Raw genomic sequence first — 22224 nt, forward strand, 5'->3', positions numbered from 1 at the left:
ATGAGTCTTATTCCGCTTTTCAGCAGGAAGGAGGCATTCTCAAAATCAGAAGGGAATAAAGTGCTACAAGCCTAGTTTGTGTGTGCCAGACCTTCTTTAATCCCTGGGTCCATCAAGTGCTAAAATTTAATCATACCACATCAGCTTCCTGGCAAGGGTGATGACCTATGCCAGTGGTTTTCAGCCAGTGTGCCGTGGCACCATGGGGTACCTTGAATGATGGTCAGGGGTGCCGCAGGCAACACTGGTCTCTGTCCCTATTTCCTTTCCTCCCTCTTCTGATGACCTCTCATGTCTCTACCTCCCAAAGGCTTGCACAGCTGTTTTGTTGCAGCAGCCCTGGCTACATGCTCCCCAGGAGAATGGTGCCTCTGGGGCTGGCCAGGGGTGCTTCCCAGGTCCCTGTGAGGAGGCACCTCTCTTTGGGGCAGGGGGCACAGCTCAGAGACCAGGGGCAGCAGCTGCGGCTGCCCAGAGGGCTCCCAAGGAGAGGAGGCTGAGGGAACACTCCACAAGGGAGGGTGAGGGGCTGCTGGCTCTGCAGGCAAGGGGTGACATAATGGCTCCTGAGCCTCACAGCTGTGCTGCGGAAAGAATATAGTTGTCCAAGGGAGCCGTGGACTCAAAAAGGTTGAAAATCTCTGGTGACGTGTAAGGAGAACTAAAAAAGGGCTCTGTGAGAGATGGCAAATCTCCACCCCTGGCTGCTGACATTGGGAAATGAAGGTGCTGGAACAGCTCCGGCAATTGACTGCCTAGCCCAGGGGTCAGCAATCTTTTCAGCTGTGGACCGGTCCACTGTCCCTCAGACCATATGGTGGGCTGGACTAAATTTTGAAGGGGGGGAAATGAACGAATTCCTATGCCCCACAAATAACCCAGAGATGCATTTTAAATAAAAACACACATTCTACTCATGTAAAAACAAGCTGATTCCCGGACCATCCGCGGGCCAGATTTAGAAGGTGATTGGGCCGCATCCAGCCTCTGGGTCTTAGGTTGCCTACCCCTGGCCTAGCCTGTACTTGGATACCTGTAGTCAAGGAGAGACCAGCCTGCTTCCAAATAATTGGCTCCGTTGCTAAATTGTCCCAGGCCTCAAAACATTGCAGTGTTTGACCGGAGATGTGTGAGAGCATGGCTATTGAGGCTGAAGGGGGCTGCAGTTTCACAGCAGCTAGAAGGCAGCAAGATCCCCAGTCAATAGTCTCTCTGCAATCCCACCAGGCTATGCAGGTGATCAGTGACATTCTGCCCTGGGTGGGCAGGTGAAGCCAGGCCCCATCACTTGCAGGGAGAAGCAGGACAGGCCACAGGCTTTTGTTGATGGAGCTGCACAGTAGCCCAGAAGGCAGACAGGCAAAATAGCAGGAAGTGTCTTGTGCTGAGAGGCTCAGGTCCAAGCAGTCTGGCCAGAAGAGAAGGGAGGATGAGAGCCCCCCAAAATCTATTTTCCAGGACCTGGTCCCATTCAACTGAAAGGACACTCTGCATGCATCCGTCACCCCAAATATGGGACCACCCATTGGTCTCTGCTGAGAAAAGGGGTGCCACAAGCCCAAGAAGGCTGCTAACAAGGTGCAGTTGAATACACTTTATTAACTTCTGTCTTTTCCTACAAAACCTGATCTTTAGCAAAAGTGATATGTTTTATTTCCCCCCACTACCCACCATACATTTTTTAAATATATTTTTTTAAATTGCAATTTATGTTACAAAAAGAGGAGGGGTTCTCTAGGGCTAATAGTACATGTCTATTTACAGGTCATCTACAGTGAAACAGCATTGCAGCACCTCAGCACAAGAATGTCCAAGGCACCTCCTTGGGTCCTGCCAAGGAAGAGCTAGCTCTGCAAGGCTTCCTCCAGCTTCCGCATGTTGATGGGGGGTATCTTGGCCACCTCAAAGAAGACCCTGTAAGGGAGAGGGAGGGAGAGAGGGAGAGGGAGAGGGAGAGGGAGAGGGAGAGGGAGAGGGAGAGGGAGAGAGAGAGAGAGAGAGAGAGAGAGAACTGTTAGGAGGCTCCACCTCACAGCAGCAGTTTCAACACTCAAAACTTGAAGTTACAGCTTCAGAATTGAGAAGGAAATTCACCTTCCAAGTCTTTTTTTTTTACAGCCACATTTTTATGTTACTGAGCCAGCTCCAGTATTTCACAGCTTAGCTCACAGGCTATTTGAAAGACTGTATTCCCTCATATGAACCTGCCTGGGCTTTGAGATATTCGGGAGAGGCCCTTCTCTCCATCCCACAACCCGCCCAGGCATGCTTGGTGTGGGAGAGGGCCTTCTTGGTGGTGGCTGCTCCCAGACACCTCAGGGAGCTGTCTCCTGTCATGAGTATGTAGTATGAATGTTAGGCCCAAAAGAAAATGGAGAATTCGCAGAGCATGATATGCCGGCAAGCGAAGTGAGGAACTAGATTTATCAAAGAAGAATGTATGATGGTGGTGTTGTTTACTGAAAGCAAAAAGCCTCAAACAAAAACAGGGAGGAATTGGCAGTGGGCCACAGACATGAGATAAAGGTCCGGAACATACTGTCTGCCTGCTCTGAAGTATGACTAAGAAGGTTTTTTTTTATGATGGTCCAGGAGGAGAACATGAGAAGAGCGGTGCAGACAACCCATGGACGGCAATGGGAAAGAAGACTATAAAAAGGACCCCTTTGAATGCCCTCAGTGTTGCTGGACAATCACTACAACCCCAAACCCACAGCTCTTGTGAAGGCATGAATAACCTACATGAAGAGCCGTGTGAGTATGGATGAATGTGTGTGTGCTTGAACCTCTTGGTACCAAGATATTCATGTATACTTGATTATATGAAATAAATGTTACATGAAAGGTGTGTAAACCCAGATCTGGTCTCCAACGTGTCTTACTGAAAGTCCTATAGAACACGGAATATCACTTCTCTCTCCAGATTTTAAAAGAACAAAGTCACCACAGTTTTGTGACAGTCCCTCCCTAGAGAAGCCAGACTGGTTCCTTCCTTGCTCTCCTTCCACTGGCAGGTGAAGACTTCTTTGTTCCAACAGGCTTTGGGGAACTCACTGCTTTTAAGGAAAGGGTGTACATATTTTATACATCTATATAGTTTTAATCCTATTATTGTTTAGTTGTTTTCTAACAATTGCCCCCAAACACACTTCCATGTTTTTAGCTTTTTAAAAAAATCTGTAAGCTACCTTGAGGCCCTATCAGAAAAGGTGACATGTACAATAACAATATTTCTACAACCTGCCTTTTCCAAGCCCATCCTCCTTCCTCCAACAGTTCTCCTTCCTTGGAGACAAAGCAAAAGTGGGATAATGGCCCTGGTTGCCAGCACTGAGAGTAGCCAAGTAAGGATTCTGCTTAAGCACAGATTTTTTTTGCAGCTCAGGGGCAGAAAGAAAAAGCCCTACCGGTGGGAGTACTTGCTGTGCACAGTATTGAGTCGTTCATCGTGCTTGTAGGTCAGCATGAAGTTGAGTTTCTTCACCAGAGGGTAAAGCTCTTTATCTTTGTAGCCACTGTAACGTTCTAGTGTGGGACCCTGTTGGGAGAGAGTGAGCGAGTAAGGGGCCTCTTTGCCCTACCCTGATCTGCCTGAGGATCCACACAACTGGAGGCTCCTCTAGCAGCTTTCTGACATGGTTCTGGCTGCTCCACCCAAAGGGAGCCCTGCTTCGAGGGCCTCAGCCTCTTTGCCAGGTTCAGGAGCCACCAGCTGCAAGACCCCGCCCTCCCTGCCACTGCTCCAAGGCCACTCACTCACCCAGCCCCCGAGCTCTTTCATCCTGAGTGCCAAAAAGAGGCAGGCGGAAGCCAGCTGAGAGGCGCTTTCCTGTACGAAGTCGTAATCCTGTAGGGTGAGTTCGCAGATGAAGCGAGCCAGCGTCAGAGTCTCCATGTTGACCTGTGCGCACTGCAGAGATGGAGAGTGAGAAGGAGGAAGCCATTGTGAGAAGAGGTCTGACGCAGAGTCTGCAGCGGTCAGAAGGGACTGTCAAATGTGCCTTTGGTAGTTGTCACTGTTATGAGCCATGGAACAGGAAACTGCCTTATGCCGACCCTCAGTCAATCTAACACAGTACTGCTTACACTTACCTTACCAGATGCTAGCGGGGATTGAACCTGGGAACCTCTGCATGCAAAGCAGACACTCCACCACTGAGCTATGGCCTGCATAGCCTAGATTCACAGCAACCTGTGGGGCTTAGCCAACCCTTCATGTGCCCCCAACTAGGAGGCTGCCTGAGGTGGATCTCTCCAGCCTGTGCGCCGGAGGAACAAGACCTGCCAGCTCTAGCAGCCACAGAAGCCCAATTCCTTTCCCTTGCAGATTCTATTTTTTTTTTTAAATAATATTTATTAAAGTTTCAAAAAAGTTACAAGAATAAAAGAAAAAAAAGAAAGAGAAGCAAAAAATACAAAATACAAAAAAGTTAAAAAAAAACCAATTAAAAACAAATCAACCTTTCCATATCTTGACTTTCATTTACTTGTTTCCCTGACCTCCTTGCACCTCCCTTTTTTGTATTCTAGTTCAATTAGTTATTTCAGCAAATCCTTTCCAGCCCTTGCAGACTCTAGCACCCTGATCAAAGACAGAAAGAAACCACCCAAGACAAACTAAGGCCATTATTATTATTATTTAAACTTGTCACTTTATTTTTACTTTTTAAATAAAAGTAACTCAAAGTGACTTACCTTAAAACCAGCATGAAGCCAACAAAACCTAAAACCCACTAATATTCTTTAAAAGGAGGGACTAAAACATCCCACCCATGGAAGGAGGGGTGGCCATCTGGAGCTCCGAGGTCACATGGACCTTGGAGCCAGCGCGGAAACAGGAGGGGAAGGAGAGAAAGGAGCCTAGGCCCCACCACTTCTGCCTCCACCGACATAAGTGTGGAAGCCGGGGGCACCCGGCGTGCCTACTGAGGGAGCCACAGTCTCCCTCCTCCCCAACAACCCAGCGGAGCTCCAAGGCCGGAGGGACCTCGGGACCAAAGCGACAAAGGGAGGAAAAAAGGAGAAAGAGAGAGGAGCCCCGACCTTGCTACCACTACTGCCGCCACGGAAGAAGAACAGGAGAGGGAGGAGAGAGCCGGGAAGGCAAGGGAGGCCGTGAAGGAACACGCAGCTGAACCCAGGCCCGACTGAAGCCTACCTCCCAGGCGGCTGGCGCGCTGAGAACAGGCAGGGAGCCAGAGGGAAACCACACAAAGAGAGCGCTGCATGGTCGCCACCCTCCCACTGAGAAAGGAAAAAAATACCCTTTCTTAAAAAATACTATCATCACTATTTTTAATCTATTTTCAAATATTTTTTAATTCCCCCCCTTAGTATTCTCTCTCTCTCCTTTTAAAGACAACCCCCTTTTTCTTCCCCACTTTTTCCACCCCTCAATTTTTATTTTTACATTTATTTAAAAAAACAACTTTATCTTTATTTTTATTTCTACCTCAAACCCTTCCTTTAAAAATAAAAATGGTGGTGCCCAGAAGAGAGCCCTGATCCATCGCAGGCCGCTCCCTGGGATTCCCACTCCAACCCAATCTGCCCCTCTAATTTATTTTCCCCTATTTTCTGCATTTCGTTTTTATTTTTATCTCATTTTCTATTTTCCACCCTCACTTGTATTTTTTGAAAAGAAAGGGGTACAGATTTTTTTTCGTCCCTTTTAGTTTTTAAACCTGGACGTAATCCAAAATAGTCTCCATCCCAAAACCTCTGAAAGACAGCCTCAAAGTAGAATTATATCGCCCAATCTCATTAATAAACTAAGACTACAAGATACTCACATCAATCTTGGCCAACCGCCTAAAAATCTTCCTACACAAGTTAATAGCCCCAGAACTTTGTCCCTGGTTGTAATATAACAGACCCCATCATGAAATTACTGAACCTGATTGAACACAGCAAAGCAACTAAACTCTCACTGACAGTTATGTCCCTTGACATCCTCAAAGCTTTTGATTGCTTAGACTTACCTAACTTAACTAACATGAAGTTTGGCCCCAACTTCCTACAAATTCTCAAACAGATATACTCCCAAGCCTCAGCAAAATGCAGGACTAACAATATGGACTCTAATACTACAGTGGTATCTCGGGATAAGAACTTAATTAGTTCTGGAGGTCCGTTCTTAACCTGAAACTGTTCTTAACCTGAAGCACCACTTTAGTTAATGGGGCCTCCCGCTGTCACCGCGCCGCCAGAGCACAATTTCTGTTCTCACCCCGAAGCAAAGTTCTTAACCCGAGGTACTATTTCTGGGTTAGCGGAGTCTGTAACCTGAAGCATATGTAACCTGAAGTGTATGTAACCCGAGGTACTACTGTATAGCAATCCAAAGAGGCACAAAACAAGGATGCCCATGGTCTCCCTTCTTATTTATCCTGGCCCTGGAACCTCTAGTAATCCGAATCTGAGCAGCCGCAGACATCAAGGGAGTGGAAATAAAAGGCAGAATCTATAAATTAGGGCTCTTCGCAGATGACCTAATGGTCATAACACCAGACGCCATAAGCACAGCAACATCCCTAATCAGGAACTCAACACATTTGCAACAGTATCGGGCCTACAGGTAAATTTTGCAAAGTCAGAAGCTATGTGCTTCAATACCCCTCCTCACACCCAAAAAGAACTCACCAACGCCACCAAGATAAAACTACTCCAAGTTTGTACCTTGGGATACAAATAACCAGAAACCTCAATAAATATACCTCCACCACTACAAGCCCCTGTGGCGACAATTAACAAAGAGCTAAAGAGATGGAACAACATGAACTTCACTCTCTCAGACAAAATAGCCATGATCAAAATGATCACCCTCCCAAAACTAACCTACCTATTTCAAACCCTCCCAATCTGGATCCCCCCAACCCAACTATACAAATGGCAGACAAAAACTACACTCATTTATATTCTCACATAAAAAACCAAGAATAAGCCCCAAATACCTGCACCTCCCCTCCTCAGAAGGATGGAGAATCCCCAACATAGAAGCATATTACACTCCAAACCAAGTACGCTATTTAATCCCATATATACCAGAAGATGAGACAAAACAATGGATACACCTAGAGAGGGACACAACTGAAAATACCTGCACCACAGCATACCCACTCCTCCCAAACAAACTAAGGAAAATTCCCACAACATTCAACAGGTGCACACAGATCATGCTCAAAGCATGGAAAGAAGAAATAGGCAAACTATCCCCAACCCCATCCTAACAAATTCCCCTGGCACACCACCCATTATTCGACCATGCAGGACAAAACCTCCAGATAAAAACCTGGCAAATCAAAGGCTTATATCACTTAATAAACTTCTATAAAAATAACAAACCTTTGTCAACACAAGAAATACAAGACAAACTTGAAGACACCCAGATGCACTGGCTAACACACCACCAATTACCATACATGTCCTCTTAAACAATCCAGTAGTAAAATCAGCAGCAACTAGGCCCCTGACAACCTTCGGAAACCTCCTCCCCTAACAACAAAGGGACATGGCAAAGGGATGGTATCTGCAATATACAAAATACCACTCCAAAATCTTCAGACACAATTAAAAAACAATGGGAGGACGACATAGGCTATGAGATTAACTCCACCCAGTGGAGTAGAATATGGTCTAAACCCCCCTTTAAATCCATATCCACAAAAAGGAAAGAACTCACTCTGAAATTCACCTACAGATGGTATCTAACACCAAGAAAACTAGTGCTAATATGCCCAAGAACCTCACCTAAGTGCTGGAGAGGGTGCACCTCCACAGGCACATACGTCTACATGTGGTGGGAATGCCCCCAAATTCAACTATTCTGGACAACAGCCATATGAGACATATGTAAGATAGCTAAGCAAGTATTAGAAATCACCCCAGAATTGGCCCTACTAAACATCTTCCAAGACAATAATGCCCATTTACACCACAAAGAACTCATAACACACCTACTTTCAGCAGCCAAAAACACCATAACCAGACACTGGAGAGACCTGTCAGAAGTAAGCATGGACCAATGGTACCAAATAGTATGGGAAACAGCCCTACTAGAAAAATTAACCAATAAATTGAAACTGACACGGGGACAAATAGAAGATGACGCCTTCACCCCGGTATGACTCCGCTTTATCACATACACAGCCCAACAAGACAACGACAAAAATCCACCAACAGCATACAAATCAATACGGCTAACCTGATCCAAAACACCCACCCACTCACATATGAAAACGAAGATCACCACAGCCAATCACAAATGAACAACTGCTCCCTAGGCCAACCCAACTTCTCTCACAACCAAAGGAACACAAGCGAATAGCAGAGAACCTGCACAAGCGAAGCTGACACAAACCCACACACATACATTAAGTAAAATAGAAATATCGCCACCCGACCCCACCCCAACTCTCCTTTTTCCCCTCCACCTCTTTCTCTTTTCTTCCTAATGTAACACTAATGTCTCAACAAATGAAAGACACTGCTCATACTTTTGTAACCAAGAATTCTTTAAATAAAAATACATTGAGAAAACTATCTATCTATCTATCTATCTATCTATCTATCTATCTATCTATCTATCTCAAAGGAGGACTCAGATCATTCAAATCCAAATGGGATCCTAACAGCAAATACACCTTTTCTGTCAGTCGCTGTTATGAGCCTCATATAGGAAGCTGCCTTACGAGCCAGACCATCGGTCTATCTAGCTCAGTACTACCTGCACTGAATGGCAGCAGCTCTCCTGGGCTTCAGGCAGGGGACATTCATACCCCTACCAGGGGTATGATGCCACTGGGGATTGAACCTAGGATCTTCTGATGATGGCCTAGCCGACAAGAAAAGGCCCAGGTAATGTTTCACAAACACAGGGGCCAAACCCGAGGGTTGCTACTGACCTTGGCATATTGCCGGAGGAAGCGGTAAGCAATGGGGATGTTGATGTCATACTTGAGTGCTATCAGGATACTCTTTTCAGTGCAGAGGAGCATCTTTCTATCGTATGCATCATCACAGATGTACAGAAAGTCATCCACGCAGGGTGGGCAGCGCTCCTGCAGGGAGAGAGGAGAAGGATTGGGTGGGGAATACAAAACTATTAAAACTCTACAAAAAACCAACACAGTGCCAGACCTTTCCTTAAAAGCAGTCAGTTCCCCAAAGCTTGTTGGAACAAGAAGGTCTTCACCTGCCTGTGGAAGGAAAGCAAGGAAGGAGCCAGTCTGGCTTCTCCAGGGAGAGAGTTTCTAAGTTGTCTGAGAGGAGCCACCACCCAGAAGGCCCCATCCCGCATCCCCAACATGGGCTAGCTGATGTTTCCAAGCACTTTTCAAAGGCAGCCCTACAGTGGGTATGCTACAGTAGTTCAGAAGGGAGGTGACTAAGGCATGCATCATGGTGGCTTGCTGCTTGGGCTAACCTCAAACTTGGAGGCAATGAGGATGGCTGTGGAGCCAATGAGCTGCAGTCTGTCTCGCATGGTGGTCTCTTTTGCCAAAAAGTGGTCCAACAGCTTGACCGCCAAGTAAAGTGTCTCATGATTGAGCTCGAAGTTCTCCTGAAGAGGGAGGCAAAATAAGCCAGGTTACACATTGCTCAAAGACTTCCTAAACCTAACTGAAGTCCTAAAGAATAGAAACTTGAGGGCTGTGTTATTTTTAAAGGCAAGCTGGTCCTGCCAGGATGTTAAGAGGCAAAAAACAAAAGCAGGCAGCTGGTCTATACCCAGCATGGCTCTTGGGCAGAAAAGGGTTTCTTTCAGTTTGGGCCCCTTATATGCTGTAGCAGTAGCAGTAGCAGTAGCAGCAGCAGCAGCTCTGCCCCTGAGCTGCCACCCCCTGTATAGTATTTCCCACCAGGAACAGGATTTGAACTTGCTCCCACCTTCTGTTCCACATTGCAGTGCTCCAATCCAATGACCAAGAACTTCAGGGTCAACAGACAATGTTGCAGGAAGAGTGCCAAAGGATGGACTAGCTCCCATCCTACACTGCAGCTGCAGACAACGCCCTCCATGGAAAATGAATCACTGAGTCCCAAACAGACCTTTTGCTATTTCCTTTCTTCCTTGCCCAACGAGGCTCAGTCACAAGCAGGGGGACATGAACTGTGTCGCTTGGATGGGTGGATGGATGCCACCTACATAGGCAGCATTGCAAGGGGTTGGACTAATAATAATTTATTATTTACACCCCGCCCTTCTGGCTCAGTTTCCCCAGCCACTCTGGGCGGCTCCCAATCGAGTGTTAAAAACAATACGGCATTAAATATTAAAAACTTCCCTAAACTATGACTAGAGGGCTCTTGGAGAACCCTTCCAACTCTACCATTCTGACACCCACCTGCACTTCCACCATCCAGTCCACCAAGATGGCCCGCATTTCTGTGGTGATGTCAGGCTGATCCTTCATGTAGTCTGGGAGCAAGTACCTCTCCTGCAAAGGAGGGAATAGGTGAGAAGGAGCTGTGCCAGCAAGGTGCCCCTGCCCACCCCCAGCAGCCACCCAAAACTTCCACAGGGAAGAGGACTACCGAAGAACAGCCCTTGTTCTAGGACCAAGCAAAAGGTCAAAGCATCTGGCACATGGGTGGTGCCAGAATTTGCACCGACTATGGCTTCTCTTTGGATTCGCAGAAAATGGAATTACACAGAGGCACACTGCCTTTGACAGTATAACCCCCCAATATTGGCAGTTTCAACTCACACACACCCTGGTCAGCTTCCTTTGCTCCAGGGGGCTGAGTTGTGGAATAAAGGAAGCACACCCACCACCCCAGAGCTCATCCCCACACTACCTCACGTTCCCGCATGTACATAAAGATGTCCAAGGCATATTCACAGTTGGCATAAGGGTCGCCCGGCTGGCCATTGTTGTCGACTGGCACGACCTGCACATCAAAGTATGACTGTATGAATATAGATACAGATAAAGGGGGAGAGAAACACATTCCAGGCTTCAAACTGCTTTATTTTCTACTTAGAGGAAATAAAACCAGCTTCAGAGAACTTAGTTCAGCTCTACCCTTTGGATGTACACAGAAGCTTTACTCCTGGAGCTACAGCCCTTCACCAGTCTTCCCCCCTAAGTGCTCATAGCAGTGTGGGACTGGTGGGGTTCTAATTGCAGTAACTTGCAGCTGGGTCTGTAGACATGGGCTTAAATGCAGGGGAAGTCCACGGGCTCTGGATGCAGGCAGAACTGCACAGAGGTGTGGAGTGCATAGAGCCACAAGGCCCATTGCATGACCTTTGTTATGTGACAAGCTTCTGAGCAGATGCCTAAAGCCATCCAGCAGACAGGAAAGGATAGCAGCTCAGGGGAAGAGCATCTGCCTGGCATGCATATGGTCCCAGGTTCAATCCCTAATGGCATCTCAGAATAGGGCTGTGAATGTCCCCTGCCTGAAACCTACAAAAGCTGCTGCCAGTCAGTGTAGAAAATACTGAGCTGAATGGACCAATGGTTGGTTTGACTCATTATAAGGCAACTTCCTGTGTTCTGATGTAGATCCATCAATGTCTGCAAACCATGAAAGCTGCAGAGAAGTGGACTTCCTGGTTTCCGCAAAATGGCAACTGGACTGAGAATCTGATGGCCCCGTCAGATTTGGCTTTGTACAGCGAGGGGAAGAGCGCGAGGGTGACACACCTCCCTCCAAAACCCCAAGAGGAGCATTGGGGTGCCTCGGTGTCCTGCAGCCTCACGGAGGCCCCACAGATTGTCCGTTCTCTGCCTCTGTCCCAAAAGGAATGGGGAGTTTGGGGGGGGGGGAGCCAAAGGAGCCGACGGGCTAAGTACTAGCGCAGCTCTATGGAATGCAAAACCACTGAATCTAGCCACAAGCTGCCAACATTCCAGACACTGAACCGCTTGGAAGGTGAAGAAAAACTGATTAATTTGGACAATCTGGCAAAAAACTGGGAGTGAAAAAAAGAAGTCCGCTCCCATTACTTGTGCTATAGGCACAAAATATATGCAAGTGAAGTGTGAATGAAACTCATTTTGGAAGATAACTAATGAATTATTAGAACTAAAAGAATGCATGTTGCTTTTGCTTACATCAATCTCAAAGATTGGACTTATCCTCTAAACCTACGCTATCTTTGGTAAAGAAGTCTTTGAGCCCTCAGAGTGTTGAAGACATCTAACCTAACAGAATAATTGTGGATTTGTTTAAGAAAATAAAAAAGGACTGTAATATTCATTGCAAATACTGGCCTGAATTATTTTTTAGAATGAATCAGTTTTATGTACCTTGGTAATTCAAAACTATTTTGATATGAATGGATATTAAGGAGATATATAATTGTTAAATCTCCTAAAATTCATTTTTGAGACTAAAGTGGAAGGCGGGGGGAGGAGGCTGAATGTACTGGGCTATTTTACTGAATCTAGTTAAATGGCCTTGACAAAGTACTGACAAATAAAAGAATACTGTCCTTGGTGGGAAAGAACTTTTTGTTTTGGAATTTAATCTCGGAAAGGAAGCTGGGATAAGGGGAAAGAACTCACCCCGCCCCCATCTTGAACCAGAAATGCCAGAAGCAAAAATTTCAATGCTGAAACTAAACAGCGTAGCTGACTTGCTTTTAGAATTTAAGAATTTAGGCAGCTTTTCAAGTTTGGGAGAATACTAAATTACTGTCAGAGGCTGTGGGACAACTTAGGTGAATGCCCAAACTATTAAGGTTGGAAAGGCTGGGGTGCGAGGTTTGAAGAAAATACAAGGGAAAGTAAGGTTGGTCTATAATAAAAATGATACCTTGTGTGAATTGATTAGGGAAGTTTTGACGGTGATGGAGATGAAGCAGAAAAGGCTGGTAAAGCGTATGAGAGGCTACCATATGTGGTGGCAATGTAAAATTATTAAGAAAGCCTGGGATGTGATACCTAAGGATTTGAAGAAAATGTTGAAAATGATTTTTGTTAAAATTGAAGCTGTGATTCTGGAAGCTACAGGACTTAATGGATTTACCATGCAAAAGACTTTGTTCCTGCATCTGAGAACATTAATTGAATTAAAACAGCCAGTTGGAGTTCCTGAACCCTTTTCAAAGGCAGCCCCATAGGGAGTGTTACAGTAGACCAGAAGGGATATAGCTAAGGCATGTGTCACTGTGGCCAAATCAGACTTCTCCAGGATTGGGCGCAGCTGGTGCACTAGTGCAAATGCACTCCTGTCCACCCCAGAGACATGAGCAGACATGCTCAGGGCTGAGTCTTGGAGCACACCCAAAGTGCAAGCCTGCATCTTCAGGGGGAGTGTGACCCCAATCCAGGACAAGCTGAACCCCTATTCCCTGTTCTGCCTTCTGACTGACCAAGAGCACCTCTGTCCTGAGTTTTAAGTTCCTGTTCTCAGTGGTCAACCAGTTGCCCTAAAGGCAGGACCAACCAGTTGCCCTCAGGCAGAACCAAAGCACAAGAGCAACACTCTCCCCCCCTGCAATTTCCAGAAGCTGGGATTTGGAAGTCTTGCTGCCTCCAGCCATGGACACAGAGCACAGCCATTGTGGCTAGTTGCCATTGATCAAGACACACCTCCATTGTCTCAGAGCAAGTGGGGTTCAGTGCCAACGCCATTTGATCCACCGATGTCAGGGAATGGTCCATCTCCTCTTCTTGAATCTCCTGAATCGCACCCTTCTTAGCAAATTGGTCAGAGTTTGGTGGTGCTTCCTCAGAGGCAGCTTTGCTTAGAGACCTGAAAGGGGACAGAGGGATAGTTCAGAGTTGTAATGGGACATTAGGACTGCTTGGCTGGGGTGGAATGCCTCACCCCAAGCACCTCAGTTAGCCACGAGGGACAGGCATGACTCCCAGTATTAAAAGAGCCTTCTGCATGGGCAGCGAGTGCTCTAACCACTTATCCCTCCCTTACCTGGATAGGATAATGATTCCAATAGAGAGATTGTGGGAGATGGGAAATGAAACCCCAATATTTGTAGGCATCTGTGATGGAACAGGGAGGAAAGCTGCTATATATTCTTCAGTAAACATAGACCAGCCTAGCAGAGGCAGAGAGAAGCCTCTCCTAAGCAGGTGGTACATGCAGCCATCAATGCGATCCATTCTCCTTGTTAGAGACAGGCAAAAAGCCACTGACATGTGAGAGGCTGGTGCCACAGTTTGGTTCGACGCCTGGCTAGGTGCCACCAGCTCCAGACCACTTAGTAGGGTTTTTTGTGCTTTCATGACACAGGGGTAGATCCCAGAAGTGGTGGGAGGGGAGATGGGGGCACCCCAACCCAACATGTGCTCAACCTCTCACTTTTTCATGAGGTGTCCGCCGCTCTCTGTGACTTGCGGCAGAGTTGTTATCTCTGAGGCTTTCTTGGCCACCTCCTTCTTCCCTTGCTTCTGTAATGACGTGTGGGCCTGCAGGGGAGAGGCAGAGAGGCCGTTACCTGCACACATCCACTTTGATGAAGGCTGCAACCTCCTGGTTTTAGAAAAGCTGCCCCACATTCTTAGCCCTGGACAACAGTGGGAAAGGATCCATTCTTCCCAGACAAGTTAAGAGGGGTGGAGAGGCAGGCAGGTTGCTAATGGCACCATCACAACACAGGCAGTGGGTCACCCCAACCCTACCCCCAGGAAGAAGAGCACATACTTACATTGGTCATATCCCCAAATGCAGGACGCTTTCGGCAAGCCCCGAGGGGTTGGGGTCGCTTTGCCAGAGAGTTCAGCTCCTAAGATAAAGAGAGGTTAGCCAAAACAGGCCTGTGTTCAACAAGGGCCCTCACCTGAACTGCCTCAAACCACCCCTTCCCCTAAACCCAAAGCCTTGTCCTTGCAGACACAGACCAGGCAGGCAGGGCTGTGCAGTTCTCTGGAACAGAGCTAAGAGTATCAGTAGAAGGGCACATTGCTGTGTTCCTAAGCAGATGCCCCTATAAAGTCCACAAGCCAGGCTTTGAGCGGAGAGCCTTCTCCTGCTGCCCACCGGTGGTACACTGCCTTTGAACATGGAGGTTCTACCTATCCCTTCATAACTCACAACCACTCCATGAACTTGCTTGATATCTTTTTAGACCTCTGAGGTTTCCCCTCTCAACACATGGATAGCCAGCAATATGAGAATGGTTAGTGTCAGATTGGGACCAGGGTCCAGATCCTGCCTCTCAGGCTATCCTACCCTACAGGGTGGTTGTGGGGATTAAATGAGGAAGGAGAGAATCATGGACGCCACCTAGCACTCCTTGGAGAAAAATGTGAGATAGAGATGCAATTAAAACACACACACACACAAAAACAACAACACTGCAGAAATGGCCCAGAAGGGTGCTGCCCAGGAGCAGCCCCAGACAGACATCGCTTGATACAGCAACCTGCCCTCAAGCAAGAGGTTGGGGTGGTAGGATGTTCATCACAGGGAGAGCACCTCAGCATGGGGTGTGGGGAGAGTGGATGACGAGGCATCCCTCCTCCTAAACTCACCTGCTCCGCTTCAGCATTATCCGCACCCGCAGTTGCTCCGTCCACTTGGGACGGCACGAAGTTGCGCGGACGTGGCATCTTCCCAACTAGAAGCCAATCTCTCCAAAGAAACCTGGGGATGCGGAAGAATGGAGGTTGAAATGCTAACCTCTTGGAGGGCAACATCCCAGAGGGGACTTCCCGCCGCCGCCCCGCCCCCCCCCCGGCCCAGGAGCGCAGAGCCCCCCAGCAAGCCTAGTTTTGCCCCACGGGTGCAAGGACGAGCAACAGCGACTGAGCGACTGCTCGGCTTACAGGGCAGGGGAGTCCCGATAGGAAAGACCTGGCAACAGCTGGGCACCCTGAAACAATGCGTAGTCAAGAAGGACGCTGAAGAGTTCAAGGGGGTTTGCCCGCAGAGCCGCAAGGGCAAGGCGTGCCTTGGGCATCCAGAGGCAGCGGCGGTGGGGGAGGACTCATATCCAACTCCCAGGGTGAAAATCGGACGGGGATCCTTGCCCCCGCAGGCATCCAGCGGGGAAAGACTTACCTCCCGGGGGACCCAGACCAGATCACCTGGTTACGTACCTGCTTTTGCTTTTTTTGCTGCTTCTTCCACTGCACAAAAATGCGTTTTTAAACATGCGACGTAGGTGGAATGGCGGCCTCCGATTGGCCCCCACAGCAACCAATCTGAGAGCCGAAAATGCCCGCGGACGTTATCCAGAGTGGGCGGGGCGTGCAGGATTATTTTAGAATTTTTTAAAAATCCGGCTCTGGCAACCAATAGGAACGAGCGGAGCTTCGTCTTCGTGGGGCGGGGATGAATGGAAACGGGGCGGGCATGAGCTCCGCTTTCTTCCTCACTTCCTGATTGGCTAGAGGGAAGTCAGGAGCAATTTCGCCTTAAAGGGATAGAGGCGCGGAATTTGACGGAGAGCGAGTTTGCTCAGAGTAAGCGGGATCGGGGATCGGGGGCAGGGAGGGGCAGGGCAGGATCGAAACTATGCTTTCTGTCACCCTGGTCAGAGACCCAGTTTGGCACCCCACCCCTCCCCGGATGCGTGTTCGCGTACATACACAAACAAACAAATGAACGAACACCCCCCCAACACATTTATTCATAAAGGGCATAAAAAGCAGGCAATATATAATTTGAATACAAAGGAATCCTAAGAAGTATTATGACTGTATGACCAAAGGGAAAATGAGGATCCCTTCCAGTAAAAGCAAATTGTTTGTCAAAAGTAGAACTTCCATGTGCAGCAATTTATCTGTGGTCAGGTTTTTAATTGGATTTATTTGGTCACAGGATCATTAAAAGATTATATTTCCATAAGGTCATCCAAGACCCTCTGGTTTGCTTTTAAAATGTTTTCCCTCCCCTCTTTGAGGTTTTTTTCCATCCACTCCTTGTGCAAACCCTTGCAATGAGTTTTGACGTGTAAATTTACTCCCGAGTAAGCTTCAAAAAGATTCATTTCAATTTTATTTTTGTTTTATTACTCATTTTAGGAAATTATCATTTTGTAGTCATTTTAGGTTCCATGTAAGGTGAAAGAGGGACGCAGGTGGTCCTGTGGCTTAAACCACAGAGCCTAGGACTTGCCGATCAGAAGGTCGGCGGTTCGAATCCCTGTGATGGGGTGAGCTCCCGTTGCTCGGTCCCTGCTCCTGCCAACCTAGCAGTTCGAAAGCACATCAAAGTGCAAGTAGATAAATAGGTACCGCTCCGGCGGGAAGGTAAACGGTGTTTCCATGCGCTGCTCTGGTTCACCAGAAGCGGCTTAGTCATGCTGGCCGCATGACCCAGAAGCTGTACGCCGGCTCCCTCGGCCAATAAAGCGAGATGAGCACCGCAACCCCAGAGTCGGCCATGGCTGGACCTACTGATCAGGGGTCCCTTTACCTTTACTTAAAGTAAAAGAGGGACGCGGGTGGCGCTGTGGGTTAAACCGCAGAGCCTAGGACTTGCCAATCAGAATGCTGGCCACATAAGGCTTTTAAAAACCATATTGTCAGAAAAGCACTGTTTAATGTATGGTCGAGGTATAAAGATCTTTTGGAAAGGAAAACCCCAAGGTGGCTCTCACCCATGGAGGCCAAAGCATTGAAAAAACTTAATATGGAGACAAAATGGCCAAAGTATTGGGAAATCTTGGAAGAGGAAGGTGGTAAATTGAAACTGCAGAGTTATGAGAAACTTAAAGATAAGGTGCGAGACTGGTTACATTACTTTCAAATAAGAGAAGCATATAACCAGGATAAGAAAGTGGGTTTCCAGGTGGAAAAATCAAAGTTAGAGACAGAGTTGTTAGAACCCAATGTTAAGGTATTGTCAAAAATGTATAACTTGCTGTTGAAATGGAACACGGAGGAAGAAACGGTAAACTCAGCTATGATAAAATGGGCACAAGATATAGGATACAATATTATGTTTGCTGACTGGGAAAAGTTATGGACCACCGGGATTAAATTCACGGCATGTAATGCCTTAAGAGAGAATATTATGAAAATGATGTATAGGTGGTACATGACCCCAGTCAAGCTTGCAAAAATTTATCATTTGCCCGATAACAAATGTTGGAAATGTAAAGAAACTGAAGGTACATTCTTTCACCTTTGGTGGACGTGCCCAAGGATTAAGGCTTTCTGGGAGATGATATATAATGAACTAAAAAAGGTACTTAAGTACACTTTCCCTAAGAAACCAGAGGCTTTTCTCCTGGGCATAGTCGGCCAATTGGTGTTAAAGAAGGATAGAACTTTCTTTATGTACGCAACAGCAGCAGCAAGAATTCTTATCGCAAAACATTGGAAGACACAAGATCTACCCACGCTGGAAGATTGGCAGATGCAATTGATGGAGTATATGGAAATGGCGGAAATGACTGGCAGAATCCGAGATCAGGGAGAAGAGTCGGTGGAAGAAGACTGGAAGAAATTTAAGATGTATTTACAGAAATATTGTAAATTTTTTGAATGCGAATGATGTTGGAATGAAATGAAGGGGTTTTAGCAATATGATTAGAAGCTAAAATTCGTGAGGATAATTAATTAAGGGTAAAATTAAGAAGTTATGAATTTGCTGTTTAAATTTTTAAATGGGATACAAAAAAGGGAGATGTGAGGAAGTCATGAAAATAAGTTAATGAATGGTATGATATTTGAAAAAGGGATTTTTCTTTTTAAAATTTTCTTTTTAAGTTTTGGTTTTGCTTTTGCTTTTCTATGTATGTATGTGTCTTTTCATTTTTGTTTTGTTTTTGTGAACCTTTTTTCTGTAAAACTCAATAAATATTATTATTTTAAAAAAAACAAAAACAGAATGCTGGCCACATGACCCAGAAACTGTACGCCGGCTCCCATGTCCAATAAAGCGAGATGAGCGCCACAACCCCAGAGTTGGCCACAACTGGACATAATCGTCAGGGGTCCCTTTACCTTTACTTAAGGTGAAAGAGGGACGCCGGTGGCGCTGTGGGTTAAACCACAGAGCCTAGAACTTGCCAATCAGAATGCTGGCCACATGACCCAGAAGCTGTATGCCGGCTCCCATGTCCAATAAAGCGAGATGAGCGCCACAACCCCAGAGTTGGCCACGACTGGACATAATGGTCAGGGGTCCTTTACCTTTAATGTGAAAGAAATGGTTTTTGCGAGTCTAAAGTAGAAAGTGCCCTTCCATTACAATCCTAATGCAGCCAGGCTGAACAGAGCTTGCGAGGGAACTGCCTCTGGCAGGAAAAATACTCACATACACCTTACTTTTCTGTGTGTAGATCATGTATTACAGTGGTACCTCGGATTAAGAACTTAATTCGTTCCCTTGGTCCATTCTTAACCTGAAACTGTTCTTAACATGAGGTACCACTTTAGCTAATGGGGCCTCCCGCTGCCACCACGCCGCCACCACACAATTTCTGTTCTCATCCTGAAGCAAAGTTCTTAAGCTGAGGTACTATTTCTGGGTTAGCGGAGTCTGTAACCTGAAGCGTCTGTAACCTAAAGCGTCTGTAACCTGAGGTACCACTGTATCTGTAAATGACTCAGCCATAGTTATTTAAAACACATTCAAAGTTCTGAAGGGATCATAGAATTGTGGAAGGGATCCCAAGGATCATCTAGTTCAACTGATTCTCTTCCTCAGCTTCTCGCCCCTCCATCGTCCCTCCAGAATTTCTTTCTCACTTAGTAGGTTGTGTGGCTTGTGGCAGGCCAGGCCCTGTGGTAAGTGCCCACCCCTGCGGTGTGGCGCCCCCTCTGCCCCCCTAGCTATGCCTCTGAGGCTGAGAGCCTCCATGGTGCCCTTCTGGAGGCTTCACCCAGGGCAGAAACCCTGGCTAGACACCCCACCCCACCCCAGCTATGGCTGCAGAATGAGCCATGGTGTTTCCCATTTGGGTGTTTTTCCAGGAGAAAGTCGATAGAAAAAGCATTTCTCCCTATTTCTTAACACTGGAATTTCGGGACATCCAATGAAATGGAATGTTGGAAGATTCAGGACAGATCAAAGGAAGGACTTCTTTGTGCAGTGCAGTGTTAAACTGTGAAACTTGCTTCTACAGGAGGCAATGATGGCCGCTAACTTGGATGGCTTGAAAAGTGCATTGGGAAAATACATGGAGGAGAGGAACTCTTTTTAATAGCTCTTAGACATCATGGTAAGTATGTGTGTGTGTGTGTGTGTGTGTGCGCCCCTCTGACCAGCAACCACTGCCGAATAAAGCTGACTAATGTGCCTGTTCCTTTAAGTTTTAAATAGCAAATACAGTCATACCTCATGTTACGTCCGCTTCATGTTACGCTCTTTCAGGTTACGTCCCGCAGCGACCCAGAAGTACCAGAAAGGGTTACTCCCAGGTTTTGCCACTTGCGCATGCGCAGAAGCGCAAAATGACGTCACGCGCATGTGCAGAAGTGGCGAATCGCAACCCTTGCGTGTGCAGATGCGCCGCTGTGGGTTGCACTCTTTTCATGTTGCGAACAGGCCTCCGGAATGGATTCCGTTCGCAACCAAACGTACCACTGTATAATGGGGAGAGGGTAAATCAGGACCACAACCCAGGAGGGGCTAAATCATTTCTCCTCCTGCTGCTGCCCCAAAGAAAATTGATCTCCTGAGGCTATTCCTGGACACAGCACCTACTTCACCACTCCCTCTACCGCACCTAGTCCTAAAGCCCCTTCCCCAGCACCTCTTATTTACGTTTTTAATCTGAGACACCTTAGTTGCAAGTACTGTATGCAGTTAACTTCATGAACAGATTTGCCCTTTACGAGGAGCTACAAGCCCAGTGATGAGGTTCAGCCAACCAACCAACCAACCAATCAGTTTATTACAGCCAGCAATGATGAGATTCCTGACACTGCAGTCCTGAGGTTGCATGTTTTCTTTCCTGGCTGATTTATGTAGCAGTGGCCTGGTCCACACTTCTGTCACTGGAGAAGCATGACTAAGGAAATACTGTATTGTAAACACAGTGAGAGGGATGACAAGGGCATCCCTCTCACTGGGTTTTAAGCTCACTGTGGATGGCAATGTGACCTAGAATCATAAAATTGGAAGGTACCGCCAAAGGTCATCCAGGCCAACCCCCTGCAGGAATCACAGGGAAAATCCATCACAGATGGCCAGCCTCTAAAAGATATGCATTTAATGTGCATGAAGTGCTCTGTTTGTGTGCATTGTGTATGAAACTTAGTGCAGCTTTGTACTTGCAGAATGTCTGTTTTGCAGGGAGCTGTATCAAGTGCAAAGGAAGTGGAGAAAGATGCTTGTGTAGCTTAAAGCTGTAACAAGAGAGTGGAATATTTGTTTCTGTGCTACTGATGTTAAATTGATGGCTCATCCCTGGGAGTTGAAAGCAGAAACATTTATCCCAACAATTACATCTGTGGGTGGCTAAAAACTTGATGACTTAAAGAAAAAACATGAATCCCTTTGAATATGCTTGATAGTGAAAGATTCTGCATGTTTCTTTTCTTTTCTTTTCTTTTTATATTTCATTCTCATCCCGTACTTCTACCTGTTAACTTACTCTGATAAAGACTCTGGGCATATTGCCAGTACAAGAGGTTTGGGCACTCTTCCAGCATGTATATCAATCCACCACAATTCTGTTTTAATGAATTATTTTCATGGTTTTAATAGATTTTTATGTGTATACATTCAGTTTTAATTATATAGATGTCTAATTGTTTTTTTAATTATTCCCCTCCCCCATGTTTTTAGCTTTCTTATTTTTATCTGTAAGCCCTGTCAGGGAAAAAGGTGAGGTATGTATGAATAAATAAGAAAATAAATAAATGTTCCATTTCCAGTCTGAAAGCTTGTTTCATGCTTCCTTGCAATGTGACATTTTCCAAAAGTCCCTTTTATTTATACACCCTGATTCTGGCATCACTTCCTGGGTGTGCGATGCTGGTACAGTGCCCATGTTTAAAGAGGAACACATCAGAATTGTAAAAATAAACCTGGCTGCCCTTGTTCACTAGGCATGATCCCAAAGAGGGAGGGAGGGAGAAAATCAAGAGTGGAAGCTGTTCTGGCATGGTCCTTCCTGAGGGTTAAAAAGTAAACTCAGAAGTGCAGGATACAGAGGACTCGTTGTTTGTAGCTCAGCTTCTGGAAGGGATTCCATGCAAATGAGTAAACACCTCTTTCTGTAGCCTGTTTTAAGCAACCACACATGGAATGGAATAGCTTGTTGATGCTGGAACTTGGAACATAGCAGGGAGCTTTGCTGTAACCTTGCCATTGGTCTATCTTGCTTCATAGGTCTCCTCCCCTGAT

The 22224-nt window shown here is 46.5% G+C and overlaps 1 protein-coding gene and 1 long non-coding RNA gene across 3 annotated transcripts; one reads left to right on the forward strand and one right to left on the reverse strand.

The window, feature by feature from the left end:
* Positions 1-1579: 1579 nt before the first annotated feature.
* Positions 1580-16093, reverse strand: CCNB3 (cyclin B3). 2 transcript variants are annotated; one of them, XM_081848436.1, is made up of 12 exons: positions 16017-16093; positions 15450-15561; positions 14624-14701; positions 14278-14384; positions 13548-13710; positions 10801-10893; positions 10347-10439; positions 9425-9562; positions 8904-9059; positions 3761-3910; positions 3408-3538; positions 1580-1914 (listed from the first exon to the last, which is right to left on the reverse strand). In XM_081848436.1, the coding sequence occupies exons 1-12, from the start codon at positions 16070-16072 to the stop codon at positions 1845-1847; spliced, it is 1347 nt and encodes a 448-aa protein (XP_081704562.1). In that variant the 5' UTR covers positions 16073-16093; the 3' UTR covers positions 1580-1844. The 2 variants fall into 2 exon arrangements, with proteins under 2 accessions (XP_081704562.1, XP_081704561.1); XM_081848435.1 differs by lacking the exon at positions 16017-16093 and adding an exon at positions 15744-15892.
* A 169-nt stretch (positions 16094-16262) lies between these two features.
* Positions 16263-21687, forward strand: LOC309333312. The gene is made up of 3 exons (XR_014152464.1): positions 16263-16382; positions 19997-20092; positions 21169-21687. It is a non-coding gene; the product is annotated as an uncharacterized lncRNA (long non-coding RNA).
* The last annotated feature ends 537 nt before the right edge of the window (positions 21688-22224 follow it).

Source organism: Podarcis erhardii (genome assembly GCF_964252035.2).
Source record: "Podarcis erhardii genome assembly, chromosome: Z".
NCBI lineage: Eukaryota > Metazoa > Chordata > Lepidosauria > Squamata > Lacertidae > Podarcis > Podarcis erhardii.